Source organism: Syngnathoides biaculeatus, chromosome 7 (assembly GCF_019802595.1).
Source record: "Syngnathoides biaculeatus isolate LvHL_M chromosome 7, ASM1980259v1, whole genome shotgun sequence".
Classification (NCBI taxonomy): domain Eukaryota; kingdom Metazoa; phylum Chordata; class Actinopteri; order Syngnathiformes; family Syngnathidae; genus Syngnathoides; species Syngnathoides biaculeatus.
In genome coordinates this window covers 31,113,657-31,133,408 of record NC_084646.1, presented here as the reverse complement: position 1 = coordinate 31,133,408, position 19,752 = coordinate 31,113,657, and the positions used below count along the sequence as shown (strand labels likewise).

At 45.8% G+C, this 19,752-nt stretch overlaps 1 protein-coding gene across 2 annotated transcripts in view; it reads left to right on the top strand.

Annotated features, from left to right (window-relative positions):
• The window catches only part of exoc2 (exocyst complex component 2), a 138,633-nt gene that overhangs the window by 81,071 nt on the left and 37,810 nt on the right, over positions 1–19,752 (top strand). For both annotated transcript variants that reach the window (XM_061825769.1, XM_061825767.1), the window contains exon 11: positions 9,707–9,825. In XM_061825769.1, coding sequence (XP_061681753.1) covers positions 9,707–9,825 — 119 coding nt within the window. The remainder of the gene's footprint in view (positions 1–9,706; positions 9,826–19,752) is intronic.

Sequence of the window (19,752 nt, the reverse complement as noted above, 5' to 3'; positions counted from 1 at the left end):
AAATTTTTCAATAGTAAAATATGTGCCTTGACTCCATAAAGGTGAGTAATCACTGCTCTCGTCAGATAACGTATACTCAGCCATACTCAGTGTACCAATTGGTATCCACTCCTGAGTGTTCTTTCATTTTCTTACTCAGTGTCCGAAGTCTATCCAATGCCGTGGTGAGTCGCCCATTGCCGTGCCTCATACCACACCGTTCCATTGCTGTCCACAGTCACTCCTTCACTTCTTTCATCCTCTATAACAAATTCGAGCGCCAGCATGGTCCACACAAAGCATATTGATGCGAGGCAAAGCAATAAAATCGTAATCGTTAAAGAACTCGGACATTCGCGTCCTAATTGTTTTTCAGACACAAACATTGTTGACATTGTTGACATCTTTGATTTACACTCAATTCTGATCATCTTTACCTTCCCTCTCTTGACCTGCCCGTCTGGGCAGTCAACTTTCACGCTCACCATTGTCAGGTACAAAGTCAGGTGCCGGTCTCAACTTCGAGTAATGATACCACTTATGACCCTTGGTCTCCAATTGGATGGCGTGTGAGGTTCTAGCCAGAACCCTAAACGGTCCCTTCCAGCGAGGCTCAGTCCACTTCCGGGACAGCACTCGGAGGTAGACGTATGGAGTAATGTCGGGATCCCGTGGTGTTGACGAAGTGTTGACAGCCGCCTTTTCCGTGACCTGTGCAGACACACTGGAAACAAGTGCATGAAGATACTTCCAGTACGCAGCATGTGTTAAATCCGGAGTCGGCAAGTCAGCCGGCGGAACCAAAGTGGAGCTAGGACCTGGCATTAGGCGACCCGTTAACAGTTCGAACGTGGCGAACCCAGTAATTTTGTGAACAGTTTGGCGGACCACCAACAGAGCCCGCCACTTCTTTTGCAAGGGCATCCGCCCTCTCATTACCTTTCACCACCATGGTGTTGGCCTTCGAATGTCCCTGGACTTTTACAATGGCCAATTCGTGAGGACCCTTAATTGGTTCATACAACCGCTCCATGAGAGCCTTATGGGCAATTTCTTTGCCCCTCGCTGTCAACCAGCCATTATGCAGCCACCCTTTCAGATCAATCAGGGCCGCTGAGGCTGCATATGCCGAATCTGTATACACAGTCAATTGCTGTCCTGGGCATTGCTCCAAAGCCAGCACCAGAGCCGCCTGAGCGGAGGGTTTTATTGTCAACTTCTAAACCGTTACCGGTAGGAAAAATGATCATTTCCACTCCACCACTGCTGCTGCCGCATGGAGTGTGCCATCCTTTGCACGCCAACAGCACCCACCCGTGAACATAACCCGTCCACCATCCAATGGTTCCGCATACAGGTCCTCACGGACCTTTTGATCCCTCTGTACCTTCCGAGCACACTCATGTGCTCCCTCCAGGAGGTGGTTGGCCATGTTCACACCGTCATGCACGTATGTCACATTCGGTGCCGTCAAAGTCTTCATCATCCGTGTTTGGCGTATGGGTGTCAACGTAAAAGCTGGCGATGCCACAAATGCCGATACCGCGTGGTCCGTCAATACCTGGACTGGATATCCCATAACCACGTGTGCCGTTTTCTCCAAAACTTTGGCCAGGCCCGCAGCGTACCTGACGCAGTCTGCCTGCTTCTGTTCAATCCCGTCTAGTGGCACACTACAATACATCAACACTGCCCAATGTGGCCCATGTCGTTGATACAGTGCTGCGTCCACTGTTTTATCGCTGATGGCTCCATCTAGATGGAAGACCTTGCTGTAATCTGGTGTGGCCAGGGCTGCTGCAAATGCCAATTCCTGAATTAATTGTACAAACAATGCATCATCCTCCGGGGTCCACTGCAGGGTGGCTTTCAAATTCCGGACCCCCTGTTGTTTAACCAGAGCCCGCAGGCCTGCTTTTTTGTCCACATAACATGGGATGTAGGCTCTGCTATAGCCACACAGTCTAAAAAATGACAGCATGTCCTGCACCGTTTCCAGACGGGGGTGCCGCAATATGGAACTGCGGTGATCTGGGGACATGGCAAAACCGGCTGGTGTGATTACGCGTCCCAAGAAAACCACAGACCTACGACAACACTGCAACTTTTTCCTCGACACCTTAAAGCCCAGGTCAGCGAGCTTGACCAGCACTGGTCGTGTGGGTTCAATGCACTGTTGATATGTCTCAGCTGCAATGAGGAGATCATCCACATACTGCAGGAGCACTGAGCCTTGGGGCAGCTCACATGAGGACAGCAAGTCCTTCAGGACCTGATTGAAAATTCACGGTGAGTTTTTGAACCCTTGTGGAAGTCTTTGTACTGCAATTTCACTCCCTTATAGGTAAATGCGAACACGTGTCGTATTGATTCTGCCAGTGGTAAGCAGAAATACGCATTTGCCAAGTCAACCACTGTGTACCGCTGTTTTTGTGAGTCCAAGGATGATAGGATGCGGTGGGGATCGGGAACTGGCAGAACAGGAATTACGGTGATGTCATTGACAGGCCTCAAATCATGGGCCATCCTCCACGTCACCCCATCCACCTTTTGCACTGGCCGTAGGGGTGTGTTCCACGAGGAGGCTGATGTTTCCAACACCCCCGCATCCCACAATCCGGCCACTGTGTTTTCCATACCTTTATCTGCTTCCTGAGGCCATCGATATTAAGGACGGCGGACCGGAATGGAAAACTCAACCTCCAAGTGGATCGGCTGAACTGTATGACACAAACCAACATCAAATGGACCCTGCGACCACAGGGCCTGCGGCATTTGATCCAACATAGCCTGTGCGGACTCATGATCAGTCTGCTCCCGCCCATGATGGCGGTCCAGAAAAACCAACTCGAGGTCGGCCTCGTCCACCATTTTTGCCATAATCCTAAAACTGTTAGCTGAGGCAGAGTGCCACACGTCTGGAATTTCCGTTATCATCCAATCATGCTGTTGTGTTAATCTTTTCACCATCGGCCCCAGTTGACAGAGCTCATGGCCTGGTGACACTGTCAGTGTTACATGGGGCAGACCTTCCTCACCCATTTTGAACCATTGTTCTTGCTCTGGTGACAACTGCACATTCGCTGCCACTCCCTCTGGGCCTACAAAGATGCTTGGTGACTGTAGTGTCCAATCAACTCCCTCGATTTCTTCAAACGCATCTCTATATACTTCATCCGAATCCCTATCGTAATATAGAGTGCAATGCAATGGGTCCGCTGGGGGGGTGGTACGGTGCCAAAGCCTGGATCCATGGTTTCCACAGTAGATACGTAGAGTAGACACCTCCTCCGAATGGGGTCTCTGGACTCAGCCGAGCCCTGTATATTCGTGCAGTCTCTGGTACTGTGGAGAGTGGGGCCATCAACCACTGGCCTCTTGTCGTCACTGGTTGGGTGCATTCCAAGACCTGTCCTTCAGGAAATGTCACTATGAGTCCCTGTTTGCCACAAAGAATTTGGGCTCTCAGTGCTGTTAACATGTCTCGACCCATCAAATTAATGGGAGTATCCATTGCTTGGACACTGGAATGATACAATTTCTGTCCAGTATTTGTGATTTCTGTTTTCAAAGGCCGGGTGAAAGGCAGAGTCTGAGGACGTCCCGAGAAGCCGAACAACGTTGTAACTCGTTTCGACAACGCTGTGCTTGGCAGTGGCATGTTAATCGAAGAGTGTGTTGCTCCCGGGTCCACCAACATCTGGATTGGAGTACCCGCCACTGTCAAGTGAAGCATTGGCTCTGCCTGGCCAGTGCTTCCCGAGCTTCCCAGGCCCCCCTATGCGTCCGGGCCGTACCATGGGTCAGCCTGGTAATACTGACCCTGTGGGTTTGTCTGCGGCCAAGGGCGGGGCTGTTGTGGCCCTCCCTGGTTCTGTGTCCCCGCTTGCTGATTTCTTTGCTCTGGCCCCGGCGGTGGTGGGTTGCCATAACAGTCCTGAGCCCAAAGATCCGGGGAGCCACAATTGAAACAGGTCCCCGGGGCAAATCCATTCCGTCCTCGACCTGGGAAGGTACCAAGACCACGCCCACTGTATCCACCACGGAATCCTTGTCCTCGCCCCCGTCCAGCCCCCACTGGAGTCTGATACATTTGCTTTTGTTTTGCCTTCTCCTGCTTTGCTTCACCATGCAACTTTGCAAGCTGTAATTTAGCCAAACTCGTCGCCAGAGCATCAGTCTCCTTCTGGTCTTTGTTTGGTTTTTCCGCATAAATCCGGCAGTGATGTATCAAATGCCTTTTAAACCGGGGCTCCGGGCAGACCAGAATATCTGGATCTGTCCTCAAAATTGTCTGCACCTCATTTAGGAGCCCATTCAACATCGCCGTCCTAAACATCATCTCGGCCTCCTGACAGCTGGCTGGATGTTTGCCTGTGGTGTCAATCCACAGCTCCATCGCTTGAGCATAATGTTGCTCCGGAGTCACATCCTTTCCGTAATTAAATATTGTAGGAGCCACATCCACTTGAGATGGAAAGACTGCCCTCAATTCTCTAAACATGACATCTGACACCTCTGCTACTTCCCAAATGGCGGGTGCCGGATGCCACCTCAATATTCTGTAATTGAATTAGGGAACATGATCCCAAGATAGCTTGTCTAAAATCCCCCAATGCTACTCCCTGTCCTGACATTGCCGCCAAAAATTTAGTAATCCAGGCTCGTGCCCCTTTATGCAGGGGTGGCATTTTCTCCACCAACGCAGCCACATCCCGAAGCACCAGGGGCTCATAGCGCGACCCGCTCGTGTTGCAACTAGGGGTGCCATAATTTGGCCCTGTTCCTGCTGTGCCATCATCTTGCCCTTACTGCGAGTATTATAACCTCGCCCTGCCCCCGGTGACTCATCATCCATTTCCTTTTGTCGTTCCCCTTCACTCAGCGCCTTGAGCATGTGCCGCTGTTCTCGCTTTACCGCACCTTCTTCTTCCTCACTCTCAGGTGCAACCTCCCTGCGTTTTAAATCGCCCAGCGTTGCCTGCTCATAATTTGTCATCCCCGTCATCACTTCATCCAACATTCCTCTTTCTTCCCGTTGCACTCTATATCCTTCAAACAACTTCTATGATGCCTCTTTTTTCATCTGCTCTGGGGCGCCTTTGCTCCCCTCAGCTGGGGTGCCCCTCCTTTCTGCCATCGCCGCCTCTGGTGTCCTTGTGGGCGATATCACTTGACTATGCTGCTCTCCCTGCATTCTGTTTCTCTCCTTATTCACCGCCTGTTCAATCAACTGAACCATGCCTGGGGTCATTCTTGACCCGTCATCCTCTACGTCCAGTACCATGCGGCCACCCAATGTGACCACTGGGGCCATCACTGGTGCCGTCGGGTACGACAGTGGCTCAAACACATATTGCTGAGCCTGTCCGCTCTCTGGCAACAGGGGATAGATTCCTCTTTCCCCTTCTATCGTCTTTCTTCTCTCATCCAGTTTCTCAACCGACTCAGGCACTTTCTTCACAACTTCCTCACACTCCTCCATACTTATCGCTGCCAACGCAGTTGCAATCGTTGCCAACTGGTGTATGCCACGTCTATCTTTCTCCAACTCTTTCACTTCCTTCTCCAACTTAACACGCTGTCTCCAACTTGCTTGAGCTTTATCTTCCTTCAAGCCTCGAATATTCGCCAACATTCTACTTTCCTTTTTCTGTATCTCCCTCGCCAACTTTGACATATCCCACGTTCCGGGCGCTCCTTGAAACAGCTCATCTTTCTTTAACTTCAAAAACACCTTCTGGCTACGCTCCCTTTCCTTCTTAATTTTCTTTCCTTCAATTCCACTCATTAACTGAGTCTCCACTTTCGGATAATGGCAGTTTATCTCCGACCACACATCGTTCCCTTCATATGGCTTCTCACACCCGAGACCACTGTCACACTTAGTTTCACTCACCATTTCACAATCCACCCGCGCGCGTCCCTGGAACTTTTCACACAAAACAGTTTGGTATTCCACTCACACCGCTTCCACACTGATACGTAAATGCCAGATTTTACACCGTATCTTAACCACGAATAGTTCCAAACTATTCTAGTAGGTAAATCCCCAATTTTATACCCTACTAACGTCCACACTTTTACAATATTGCCCCCTCCGATAATCCTTCCTCTTACAATTTACACACTGCAATATGCAGAATTTAGACATTTTCATAACAGGTATTCTGCTTACCTTTTCAATGTGGCCACTCGAGGAAGGAAGGTCGGATTCGGGGCTTTCTTATTAGGTCGTCACCTGGTGTGGACGTGGGTCCCAGACCTCGATTCCCAGACTCTGGTTTTTGCGAAGTCCCAGACTTCTTTACCTTTCTTGCATCACGTCGGGGTCACCAAGAATTGTTGGATATTATTTTTAGATCAATACAAAAGTCCGTTAATCATCTGACTCCAAATTGTGACCTTACCCGACCACCACTCATCCAACAATTTGCGCGCTCATTCTGCAAAGAAAGGACCAGGAAGCCGGCGTTTTCACACACGAGTGGATTTATTCCTTCAACAAACACCTGGGTCTCGGGTCCCTCTCAATACAACCCTGTACGTCTCTGTTCCCTCCAGCCGACGTACTCCACATCCGAGTTGCCCAGGACAATTTAAAAGTAGAATCTACTCATTCACTATTGCTTATGTGTCTCCTGCAGTTATCCTTAGCGCTCTCTCATTGGTCTTTCTTGGTCCGCAGGATGGTGGGCCGACTCCTCCCGCCTGCGGTTGTTGATGTTTTGTTGCTCCCATCTCCTTCTAGGTCTAGGTCAAGCGTCGCGTCGCCCCACACCTGCTGATTGTGGTCACCACCACCCGTCGAGAACATTCCATTCTAGCACGCTATCTGCTGTAATCACTTTCTTGCCACATTCTCACACTGCAACTTTTCGTCCACAGACTTTCACCCATTAAGCAGTATTGCAAATACATCGCCTTGTTGATTAACTTTTATACATTTCCTTGAATATAAAGACATCGTCTCAAGTCTTCAGCCCTGAAGCTAAAACTTGGGCGCAAATGAGTCTTCCAAGTGGTCTTCCAAATGGACAATGACCCAAAGCATACTGCCAAAATGTTTCAAAAGTGGCTTGAGAATAATGAAGTCCATATCTTGGAGTGGCAATTACAAAGCCCTGATCTGAATCCCATTGAAAATTGTTGGGCAGATCTGAAAAGGCGTGTGAGACTAAGGAAACCGACAAACCTGACTCAGTTACATCAGTTCTGTTAGGAGGAATGCGCCAGGATTCCAGCAGTATACTGTCAGAAGCTTGTGGAAGGAGTAGCTTTGTTTCCGCCACTCAACTCAGCTGTACAACAAGAGAAGTGCATTAACCCCAAGGAGGGGCAACTTCGGCCTCGGAGAAGACGTCTCCTGACCACACTCTAACACTATATTTTTGCAAAACTGGCATGCGCATTGAATGAAAATAGCTTGAAGTTTCCCAGTCGGATCGTGATCTTTGTAGAACATAATTTTTCTAGTTTGCTCTTAAAATGAAAGGGGGGAATGCACACTTAAACAAAAATATGGGGATGAACACAGGACATTTTTCCCAGAGCGGGAGAGCTCATTCATTTTGTTGAGTGCAACGACCAGCCACTCTGCCTTTCGTGTCAGACATCTATTGCATTTCACACCTTCAAATCTTTACTTCAGCTCACGCCATGCTCCCATCAACCTAAAATTTCCAAAAGGGACTAAACTTCCTTGTCACAAGTTAGTCACTTTGAAAAATCACACAGAAAAGTAGAGGCAGTTTTAAAAATATTTATAATGAAGCATCCAGAGACTAACGCTTCCATCTTGTCAACTGGCTTGGAGCATTAGAACAACCATAAAGCCATACAATGAAGAATTTATTTTTTAAAAAATGCCTCAAAGTGGTTACTGAAATCTTGTGTCCTGAAAACAAAAATCTGAAAGAAATGATATCAGATCTTCAACTGTCCCGCAACACTGTTGAACAGAGAATATCAGACATTAGCATGGCTACTGACTCACAGTTGCACTCAATCCTCGAATGGTAATTATTTTAATGTTGCATTAGATGAGAGTTGTGATATACAAAACTTTGTTGAACTGGTGTTATCTGTATGAGAGAGTGCACACAGTTTTAATTTTAAAAAAATACTGGCTTGTGTTCTTGGTCCTCTGTCGGAGTTGATTTTTCTCATCATGTTGGTGTTTAACAATTACACTGAATCTGGGTGAGCAACAGTATGTGTGAGGAGGGAATGATGTCCATGTGTATGATGTGCCTCTTTTCCGCAACAGTAAAAAATATGGCTCTCGATCGCTGACCGGTTTGCCAGCCCTGCGCTAAAACATCATGGTTTAAAATCATACATGGGATGGAAGGTTCCCCTGCTTAAATCAGGACACTTAATTTCGCACATGACCATTTGGATGATCCAGAAGGGTCATGGGGAAAATTATGTGGTTAGATGAGACCAAAACAGAATTTTTTGGTCTTAAATCCAAAACGCCTGTGAAGCATGGGGGAGGAAGCATCATGCTTTGGGGGTTGTTTTTCTGCACATGGGACAGGATGAGTGCAATGTATTAAAGAGAGGATGATCGGGGCATTGTATTGCCTCCCTCAGTTAGAAGATTGAAGATGGGTCATGGCTAGGTCTTCCAAGATAACAATGATCCTAGTCACGCAACCAGGCTCACTAACAAACTCCGGGTTTCTCAGCGACACCCCAGAAACCTGGGTGATCTAGAGAAGATCTGTGTCGAGGAATGGGCCAAAATCCCTGCTGCAGTGTGGTAAACCTGGTGAAAACTACTTAAATTGTTTAGGCAAAGCAAAGCAAATTTATTTGTATAGCGCATTTCATACACGAGGTAACTCAATGTGCTTTACATGATTAACCTCAGTAATCTCAAACTACTGTTCCAAATATTAACATTAATCTTCACAAGTTTTGAAATACTTATTTGCAGCAGTAAAATACAAATAAAATGTATCATTCATAAGATTACAGTAGAAGAAGGCATGCCACATCCCAGAGAATGACTCATGACAGAAGCCATAATTTGATGAGTAACGTTAAATGCTGAACAACCAGTAAGGTTTGATGATGAATGGGTAATAAATTTCAAGGAAAATCTTTGATGAATTGGCAAGTTATGCCCTTCTGTATCTTTAAATGCATAATCTTCTGCTTTGGATGAAAACCCAATTGATATGATGAGTATGAATTTGAGGCAGGATTTATATACAAACTATTTTTTTTCTTTTTTTTTTGTGATTTTAAGATTCTAAAAATAGGTTGAAATGTTTTTCTTCTACTGCAGAAAAAGCATTCATGTCACCCAATAAATTCAATATTGGATTAAATTTGGGGATTGGTCTGGCTACTCCATAACCTTCATATTGTTGGTCAGGAACTGATATATTACTTGCTGTTTCATTTGGAGTCATGTTGAAATTTCCAGAATACCAAACAATACACACCTGCTTTCAATTGCTTATGTAAACCCATAGAGAGCAAATCATTCTGTACGCTGTTGATTTGTGGCGTACCTAAATTTACCATTCATTAATCCATTTTCCGAGCCACTTATCCTCACATAATTCCAGTAAATTTTCAAAAATACGACATCTGGAGAAGAGAATGTGTTTAACACTAATCCCACAGAAAGCAATATGTGACTAGAGAAATTGAGCGATATTAACTCCTTATCAATCTTAAAGCATTTGCATGTTTCTGTTTCTTTGTGAAGATACCTGTCTGACCTTCATGCTCCAGGTGACCCAGCATGGCAGTGTATTTACGCTCAGCACAAATGGATACTGGAGCTGATGCAAGACTGCAGAGATGAGTTTATCAGTGGTCAGAGAGGTAACAAACCCATGCACATAAAATAAAAACGGAAACCAAAAATGTCTAAAGGTACACTTTAATCACAGTTTTTCCTTTTAATGTTGTCCTTTTATATGTTTTGCATGATAATTTTGGTTGGAAATGCCCCAAATTGGATGTTCTAGTCCACGTGAGATTTGAAACAAACTTGTCATTAATATGGGACATATAAAAGAGTTTCCACTGATTGGATTGCTCATGTTCCCTAATTTAAATATTAAAACAACAGCATGGGTCTGATTAGTCTATATATCATGGCATCTGCTAGACATGTCACATCCTTCAATGCTTCCTTCACACTCAAGCAACAAGACTGTCTACTTTCAGTTTGGAGTTTTGCAGTTTCCCTACATTACGATAAACAAATGTAAATATTAGACAAATACTGTATCACACAAGTTAAATTAAAATGTTGTTTTAAAATTAGGATTTCATCTATTAAGGGAGAAAAATATTCAGTTTCCTGCCGCTGTGTGGAAAAGTATGTTCCCATAAACCTAATAACTGGTTGGGCCCTCCTTGGCAGTAACAGCTGGAATTAAGATTTTTCTATAACTGCTAATGAATCTTACAGATGGCTGTGGGTATATTTTGGTACTTCCTTGCACATTTTTCTGAATACTGCAAAGGAGAAGGGTTTTCGAGCATGAGCAGCCTTCTTAAGGTCATGCCACTGTATTTCAATTGGATTCAAGTCTGGACTTTGACTGCGCCAACCCAAAAGATTCTTCTTTTTTTTTTTTTTGGCCATTCACAAATTGACTTGTTGGTGTGTTTTGGATTGTTATCCTGCTGCTGCTGCTGCTGCAGCTTGAGGTTACTAAATGAGGGCTGAACATTCTCTTGAAGGATTTTCTGTGAAAGGGCAGAATTCATGGTTCCATCAAACGCACCCAGTTAGCCAGGTCCTGAAGGAGCAAAGTAGACCATCACACTACCATAACCATGTATGATCTGGTATGATGTTCTTTTTCTGAAATACTTTACAAAATAAACCCCAGATGAAACAAGATACAAATGTTCTTTTTTTTTTTTTGTTGGTTGTTTTTGCAAAAGTAAGAGAAGCGTTTGTTCTTTTTGTTCAACAGTGGTCTTCGCCTTGTAACTCTGCCATGAATGCCATTTTTGCCCAGTCTATTCATTCTTATTGTGTTCTGAAGACTGACCATAACTGAGGCAAGTGAGGCCTGCAGTTCTTCAGAAGTTGTCCTGAGTTCCTTTGTGACCTCCTGGATGAGTCACTGCTGTTGTTTTAGGGTAATCTTTTTAGAATGGCCACTACTCCACCCCCCTTTTGGTGAAATTCGCTTTTGGACTCTAAGCAGGCCATTTACATGAATCATATAGGTCCGATAACTTTTTCCTGGGGGGGTGAAGCTGCTTTGGAAAAGTCACAAGCATTGACGAGACCAAAAAAAAAAACACTTCCACTACTTTTGCTACTGTGCAGTGACGGTCCTTTCACAATGACCTAAATATCACCCGCAACTTTTATTTATCTTTTTATCTATCTATCTATCTATCTATCTATCTATCTATCTATCTATCTATCTATCTATCTATCTATCTATCTATCTATCTATCTATCTATCTATCTATCTATCTATCTATCTATCTATCTATCTATCTATCTATCTATCTATCTATCCATCTATCTAGTCATCCATCCATCTTATCCTCACGAGGGTCGTGGGGAGCGCTGGAGCCTATCCCAGCTGTCCATGAGCAGGAGGCGGGGTACACCCTGAACTGGCTGCCAGCCAATTGCAGGGTACATAGAGACAAACAGCCACACTCAAAATCACACCTACGGGCAATTTAGAGTGTCCAATTAATGTTGCGTGTTTTTGGAATGTGGGAGGTAACTGGAGTGCCCAGAGGAAACCCACGCAGGCACGGGGAGAAGATGCAAACTCCACACAGCCAGGTCTCACAGGACTGAGGCCAACGCATTAACAGCTTAACTACCATGCCGCCCATTTATCTAGTCATTTATTTATAATTATTGCGTTTGTGAATAAAACTTCTTCTTTTCCTTTCGGCTTGTCCCTTTAGGGGTCGCCAGATCATGTCATCTTTTTCCATCTAAGCCTATCTGGTGCATCTTCTTTAACACCCACTGTCCTCATGTCCTCCCTCACAACATCCATCAACCTTTTCTTTGGTCTTCCTCTCACTCTTTTACCTGGCAGCTCCATGCTCAGCACCCTTCTACCAATATACTCACGCTCTCGTCTCTGAACATGTCCAAACCATCTAAGTCTGCTCTCTCTAACCTTGCCTCCAAAACATCCAACTTTGGCTGTCCCTCTAATGAGCTCGTTTCTAATCCTATCCAACCTGTTCACTCCAAGCAAGAACCTAAGCATCTTCATTTCAGCTACCTCAAGTTCTGCTTCCTGTTGTTTCTTCAGTGCCACCATCTCTAGTCCCTACATCATGGCTGGCCTCACCACTGTTTTATAAACTTTGTCCTTCATCCCAGCGACTCTTCTGTCACATAGAATACCAGACACCTTCCGCCAACTGTTTCACCCCGCTTGGACCCGTTTCTTCACTTTTTTACCACACTCCCGATTGCTCTTTATTGTTGTCCCAAAGTATTTGAAGTCATCCACCTTCGCTCTCTCTTCTCCCTGGAGCTTCACTCTTCCTCCTCTGCTCTTCTCATTCACGCACATGTATTCTGTTTTACTTTGGATAATCTTCATTCCTCTCCTTTCCAGTGCATACCTCCATCTTTCTAACTGTTCCTCCGCCTGTTCCCTGCTTTCACTGCAGATCACAATATCATCAGGGAACATCATAGTCCAAGGGGATTCCAATCTAACCTCAACTGTCAGCCTATGCATAACTACCGCAAACAGGAAGGGGCTCAGTGCAGATCCCTAATGCAGTCCCACCTCCACCTTAAATTCTTCTGACACACCAACGGCACACCTCACTGGTGTTCTGCTGCCCTCATACATGTCTTGTACTATTTTAACATATTTCTCCGCCACACCAGACTTGCGCATGCAGTACCACAGTTCCTCTCTTGGTACTCTGTCATATGATTTCTCCAGGTCTACAAAGACACAATGTAGCTCCTTGTGACCTTCTCTGTACTTTTCCACGACTTCTGTCCTGAGTCTAGCCGCCACTATTGTTTCCCATAACTTCATTGTGTGGCTCATCATCTTTATACCTCTATAGTTTCCACAGCTCTGAAGATCGGCTTTGTTCTTAAAAATGGGGGCTAGCACACTTTTCCGCTATTCTCCTGGCATCTTCTTTCCTGCTAGTATTCTATTGAATAAGTTGGTCAAAAACTCCACAGCCACCTCTCCAAATTGCTTCCATACCTCCTCCGTCTCCTGTATGTCATCAGGACCAACTGTCTTTCCATTTTTCATTGTTTAGTGCTTTTCTAACTTCCCCCTTACTAATCATTGCCACTTCCTCGTCATTCACGCTTGCCTCTTCGACTCTACCTTCTCTTCCATTCTCTTCATTCATTAACTTCTTAAAGTAGTCTTTCCATCTACTTAGCACACTACTGGCACCAGTCAACATATTTCTATCGCTATCCTTAATCACCTTTACTTGCTGTACATCCTTCCCATCTCTCTTCCTCTGTCTGGACAACCTGTAGAGGTCCTTTTCTCCCTCTTTCGAATCCAACCTGGTGTACATGTCGTCATATGCCTCTTGTTTAGCCTTCGCCACCTCTACTTTTGCTCTACGTTGCATCTCAATGTATTTATTCCGCCTCTCCTCCGTCCTCTCCATGTCCCACTTCTTCTTCGCTAATCTCTTTCCTTGGATAACTTCTTGTATTTTGGGGTTCCACCACCAAGTCTCCTTCTCCCCTTTCCTACCAGAAGACACCCCAAGTACTCTCCTGCCCGCCTCTCTGAGTACTTTGGCAGTAGTATTCCAGTCTTCCGGGAGCTCTTCCCATCCATCTCGAGCCTGTCTCACCACTTTCTAAAAGGCCGCACGGCATTCTTCCTTCCTCAACTTCCACCACCTGATTCTCTGCTCCATCTTTGTCTTTTTAATCTTCTACCCACTACCAGTGTCATCCTATACACCACCATTCTATGCTTTCGGGCTACACTCCCACCACAACCTTACAATCAGTAACCTACTTCAGGTCGTCTGCACAAAATATAATCCATCTGCGTGCTCCTACCTCCGCTCTTGTTGGTCACTTTATGTTCCTGTCTCTTCTGGAAATAAGTGTTCACCATTGCCAATTCCATCCTTTTTGCGAAGACCACCACCATCTGACCCTCAAAGTTTTTTTGCTGAATACCGTAATTACCCATCACTTCTTCATCACCCCTGTTTCCTTCGCCAACATGTCCATTGAAATCGGCACCAACCACAACTCTCTCTCTCTTTGGGATGCTCAGGACAACTTCATCTAATTACTTCCAAAATTTCTCTTTCAACTCAAGGTCACATCCTACTTGTGGGGCATAGCCGCTAATCACATTATACACAATACCCTCAATTTCAAATTTCACTCCCATCAGTGGATCTGGATACTCTTTTCACCTCCAAGACATTCTTAGCCTGCTCTTCCTTTAAAATAACCCCACTCCATTTCTCTTCCCATCTACTCCATGGTAAAAGAATTTAAACCCTGCTCTCAAGCTTCTAGTCTTACTGCCTTTCCACTTGCTCGCTTGGATGCAAAATACATCAACCTTTCTCCTCATCATCATGTCAACTAACTCCTTTTCCTGTCATAGTTCCAACATTCAAAGTCCAACACACAGTTGTAGGGACTGTGCATGCCCCTTCTCCTTCTGCCGACTAAGTCGCTTTCCATCTCTTTTTTTGTCTTCGACCTACATTACCTGAATTTCTACCTACGCCTTGCAAATTCACAGTGCCGGGGGCGGGCGTTGTTAGCCTAGGCCACAACCTATCCAATATGGAAGTCACAGTGGCACAGAATTTCCTCAAACTCATCTGAAAATCTTTTTCCATGGCTTCCCCAAACTCCTCCCATGCCTACATTTTTGCCTCAGCAACCACCTAACCTCCATTCTGCTTGGCCAGCCGGTACCCATCAGCTGCCTCAGCAGTCCCGCGGGGCAAAAAGGTTTGACACGACTCCTTCAGCTTGACGGAATTTCTCACCATTAGTATCCACCATCCGGTTCAGGGATTGCTCCCAGGACAGGTATTGATCGCCTTATGGCCACAGCTCCAGTTGGCCACATCAGGTTGTTGTCAACGTGGAAGGGAGCCATACCTGTTGATACGGACAGCAGTGAATTAGAGGCGTATTCCACCCAACCGAGATGCTTGCTCCAGTTGTTGTGGTCGCGTGAAGCCAAGCAGCGTAAACCGGTCTTCATATCCTTGTTGATCCTCTCTGTCTGACCATTGGACTCCGAGTGTTGGCCCGAAATTAAACTTGCCTTTGCCGTGATAAGGGAGCAGATCCCCTTCCAGAAACGCGATATGTATTGGGGCCCTTTATCCGAAACCGCGTCAGTCGGTAATCTGTGATAGTGGACGACCCTATCAAGCAGGAGTTCGGCAGTACGTTTGGCAGAGGGGTTTTTCGGTAGTGACATAAAATGGACCATCTTTGAAAATTGATCAAGCACCGTGAGGACGGACGTGTTACCCTGAGAGCATGACAGGCCCGTCACAAAGTCCAGAGAGATGTGGGACCATGGGCGTGAGGGAACAGACAGGGGGCGTATCTCACCCATAGGTCGCAGGTGGTGGGTCTTGTTGGCCATGCACACAGGACACGCATTGACATACTCCTGTTCGTCCCTCCCAAGGTTCAGTCACCAAAACCGCTGTTCTATCACCGAACGGGTCTTAGCCATGCCGGGATGGCGAACATTCCTATTAGTGTGAGCCAAGTCTATGACACTCCTCCTCAGTGAGGGTACAACGAACAGTCGATTGACGGGACATCCAGCCAGCCTGGGAGGGTCTTTCAGAGCGTCCCTGACCTGCGTCTCGAGCTTCAATGTGAAGCCCGAAACAAAGCAAGACTCAGGGACGATTGGAGCGTGCTTGGCCTCGATTCGTTCACCCTCGTGGATTCGGGATAACACATCGGGCTTGCCGTTCTTTGAACCTGGACGAAACGACAATGTAAACCGAAACCCAATGAAGACTAGAGCCCAGCTGGCCTGACAGGCATTCAGCCACCTGGCAGTCCTGCGATATTCATGGTTTTTGTGATCAGTTAGCACCAGGAACGGCACTTAGGACCCTTCCAGCCAAATGCCTCCACTCTTGCGAGCAGTTCACGGTCCCCAACATCATAGTTCCGCTCCGCCGGAGTCACCCTTTTACACAACAAGAGGCAAGGGTGTAGTCTCCCATCCCTCGCGCTCCTCAGGGAGAGCACTGCCCCAACCCCGAGTCCGACGCGTCCATCTCTATGACAAATTGTCTCTCCGGATAAGGCAGGATGAGGACAGGAGCTGACGTAAAGCTTGATCTGAGCCTGCTGAAGGCCGCCTGGCAGGCTGCGTCCCACTGAAATGGGTTGTGACGTGAGGTGAGTGCGTACAACGGCGCGACTATGGAACTGAAGTTCCGAATAAAATTACAGTAAAAGTTGGCAAAACCGATGAACCTCTGAACCTCCCTGCGGTTGGAAGGAGTAGGCCACTGGAGGACGGAGTCGACCTTGCTGGGATCCATGGGCATCTCTCCTTCTGCTAAAATGAAGCCCAGGAACATGACCGAAGGCCGATGAAACTCGCACTTCTCCACCTTGACGTAAAGGTCGTGCCGCAGCAGTTGCTGTAACATGTCTCGAACATGCTTGACATGGGAAGCCTCGTCTGGGTAAAAAAATCAAAATATCGTCGTGGTAGACGAACACCTGTTTGTTCAGCATTTTGGGCGCAGTAGATTATTAATGAAATTTTGCAACACAGCAGCGCTGTGTGTAAGACCAAACGGCATCACCAGATATTCATTGCAACCCGTCGGTGGGTTGAAGGCTGTCCCACTCATCTCCTTCCCTGCTGAGCACCAGGTGGTACGCATTTCGTAGATCCAGTTTGCTGAAAATCCAGGCCCCTTCCAACAACTCAAACGCCGTCGTGATCAGGGGAAGAGGGTATCCATTTTTGACGGTGATGGCGTCCAATCCCCAGTAGTCCATACAGAGACATAAGGTGGCATCCTTTTTGTTGACAAAGAAGAAGCCGGCACCTGCGAGCAAAGACAACTGTCTAATGAGACCCGCTGCCAGCGACTCTTCCACATATATCCTCATGGCTTGGTGCTCCGGGCCTGATAACGAAAAAAGCCTCCCACGTGGGGGTGAGGTGCCGGACAATAACTCGATGGCGCAGTCATAAGGCCGGTGAGGCAGAAGGGACTTGGCCTTTGCTCCAGAAAAGATTTCTTTTAAGTCCCAGTAGCAAAACGGAACTGGTGACAGGTTCGATTCTGGTTGTGGCTCCCGCAGCTCTACCGGCGCGACCTGCGGATTCCCCTCTTTTGGAGCCCCGAAACACACCGCACCAAACTCTGCACCCCATGCTTTGATTTGGCCAGTGGTCCAATCGATGTGTGGATTGTGTCTCTTGAGCCAGGGGCTGCCCAGAATTACGTCACTGTTTCGGGAGTCAAAAACATGAAAACTTGTGCGTTCGGTATGTGTGTCCGGAAAAGTCATATTCAGGGATTGCATACGATTTGTCACTTGGCACAAGAATTTCCCGTTAGCCGCATAAGGTTTGCGGCGTCGTTGTGTCTGGAATGTCTCTGCGTCCAACAAGTCGACTACACAGGTTTTGTAGGTTCGCGTCTGACCCAGAATCTATGAACACAGTAGCCGTGCAAGTACGTCCACTTGCGCTTACCGAAATCTGAAGCAAAAACCGATTCGAGCCAGCTAGGCTAGGACCGGCAGCGTCATGACAGATTCAATGAGTGAGGGATGACTGGTTGTTACATCCAATGGCACAATTCACATACGTACTGTAAAAAATGAAAAGAGGAAGCCACTGGTTTCTTTAGGCAGCACATGGAACTTTCTCTAACAACGACCGCTGCTCCGCCACACTGTTTTCTACTTCACCTTACACCCCCCTCGCCCTGCTCTTAAAGACGTTTTCTCATAATTACAAATGTTACAGTACTTACGCAGCCCATCAATGTGTTTTATAATGACAGCGTTCATCACCGCTGCTTTATTTAGCAACACATAGAGCAAAGATGAGCTAGACATGCGGCTTATGTTTACTTACGATATTAATGGACAAAGTTAAAGAAGAAATGCTGTTGTTTTAAAATGCAATGACTGTCGGAGTATGTGAATAATTGAAGAAAAAGTGGTTAAACTGGATGAGATTTTCTCTTTTCCGAGTGAGAAAGGTCTGGTCTGAAGCCAATGTAGAAAGTACAGGATGAGATGGTGTGTAATTTTAAAATTTCACCTTGGCACAGCCTGATCCAGGATGAAAGCACAGACAATACAGTGCACAAAAAGTTAATTCTGTATTTTAAATATAGGAGGCATAACATTAACATTAAAACGGTTTGAGAGCATCATCATTGTCATTACTATCAACCCACCAACCCCCGGTAGCTCGCGAGAGGCTGGTTGCTTGAAAAGTAGATCTTGAGGTAATAAAGTCTAGGCCCCCCGGTGTACGTCATCGAAGTTGTCTTTTATCTTTGAGTGGCAAAGCGTGTTGGTTTTGACTTTTCCGAATTTCCTCCTAAAGATATTCTGTGAATCCAAATGTATTCATTCATGACTTTTTCCTCGGTGATCCTTCCTCAACGCAACAGCCTCAGCCTTCGTTGGTGGGTGGGCAACGTGGGGACATAAGCCTATTTGTGGCATGCATAACACAAAAAAACAAACTTCATTCAAAGGCAAAAGCACACTATATTGACAGTGTAATTTGTCAAGTCGAGTCTTTCATACACTTTATTCAAGCAAGTCATAAGATCAGAGACTTGAGTCAAAGTCACATGACTCGACCCCCCACCTCACACTGGCACTACCTTTTTTCACTCAAACATGAATACTGTCCTTCTGTAGATATAATAGTTGAAGTAGTCTTGGCTTAAAATATGTTTTATTGTCTGGCATTTTTATTTGGTGGTAATTGATTCATCTACAAATATGAACTCCTGCAAACAACTGTGAGTACTACCTAATCACATTTTACAAAAATAATATGTACCTGTTGTACCTTATTTGAAATTTTGCAGGAAACTTAAAATAATTGTTTATTCTATGAAATTGAGTTCTGTTGAATGATGTGACCACAAATTAATTATAGGTTACTACACTCCAAAATCACTACATAAACAAAGCATCTATGTTTTATTTGGCACTGCTGGAGTTTTCTATTCCATTAAAACACTTCAGATCATCAAATCACAGGTCTACTGAGGCTTGATTGGACAGATTTCCAAATGATGTCTAACATTTTTAAACAACTATCATTGTCCTTTAGGGATTAATTGCATCTTTTTTCTTAGATTTTCTGCCCCCCATCTATCTTTCCCCTCCTTTTCTCGGCAACACATACTCAGCCACCTGGTAGCTATTCACCAGCTGTCATCTTTACAGCTCACCTCTTGCCCAAATCCATGCCTCTTGAAATATCCCTTCACCCATTCAACCTTCAGACAATCAGCATTGGGCAACCACATCCACTGCATGCTTCAGTGTCACACTTCCTCCCTGTATATCCACTGTTATCTCTCATGAGGGTATCCTCTTTACCATTACCAACAGGCACCTCTTCACTTTAGTGTCGTCGTTCTCCTTGCTTTACTGTATATCAAATGTTCCAGTCTACAATGAAAATATTTATTACCATTGTTATTATTTTTATTTTAGTACCATTAAATCAGAAATCATTGCTCTGATGGTGAGTCTACAGTAACCAAATGTTA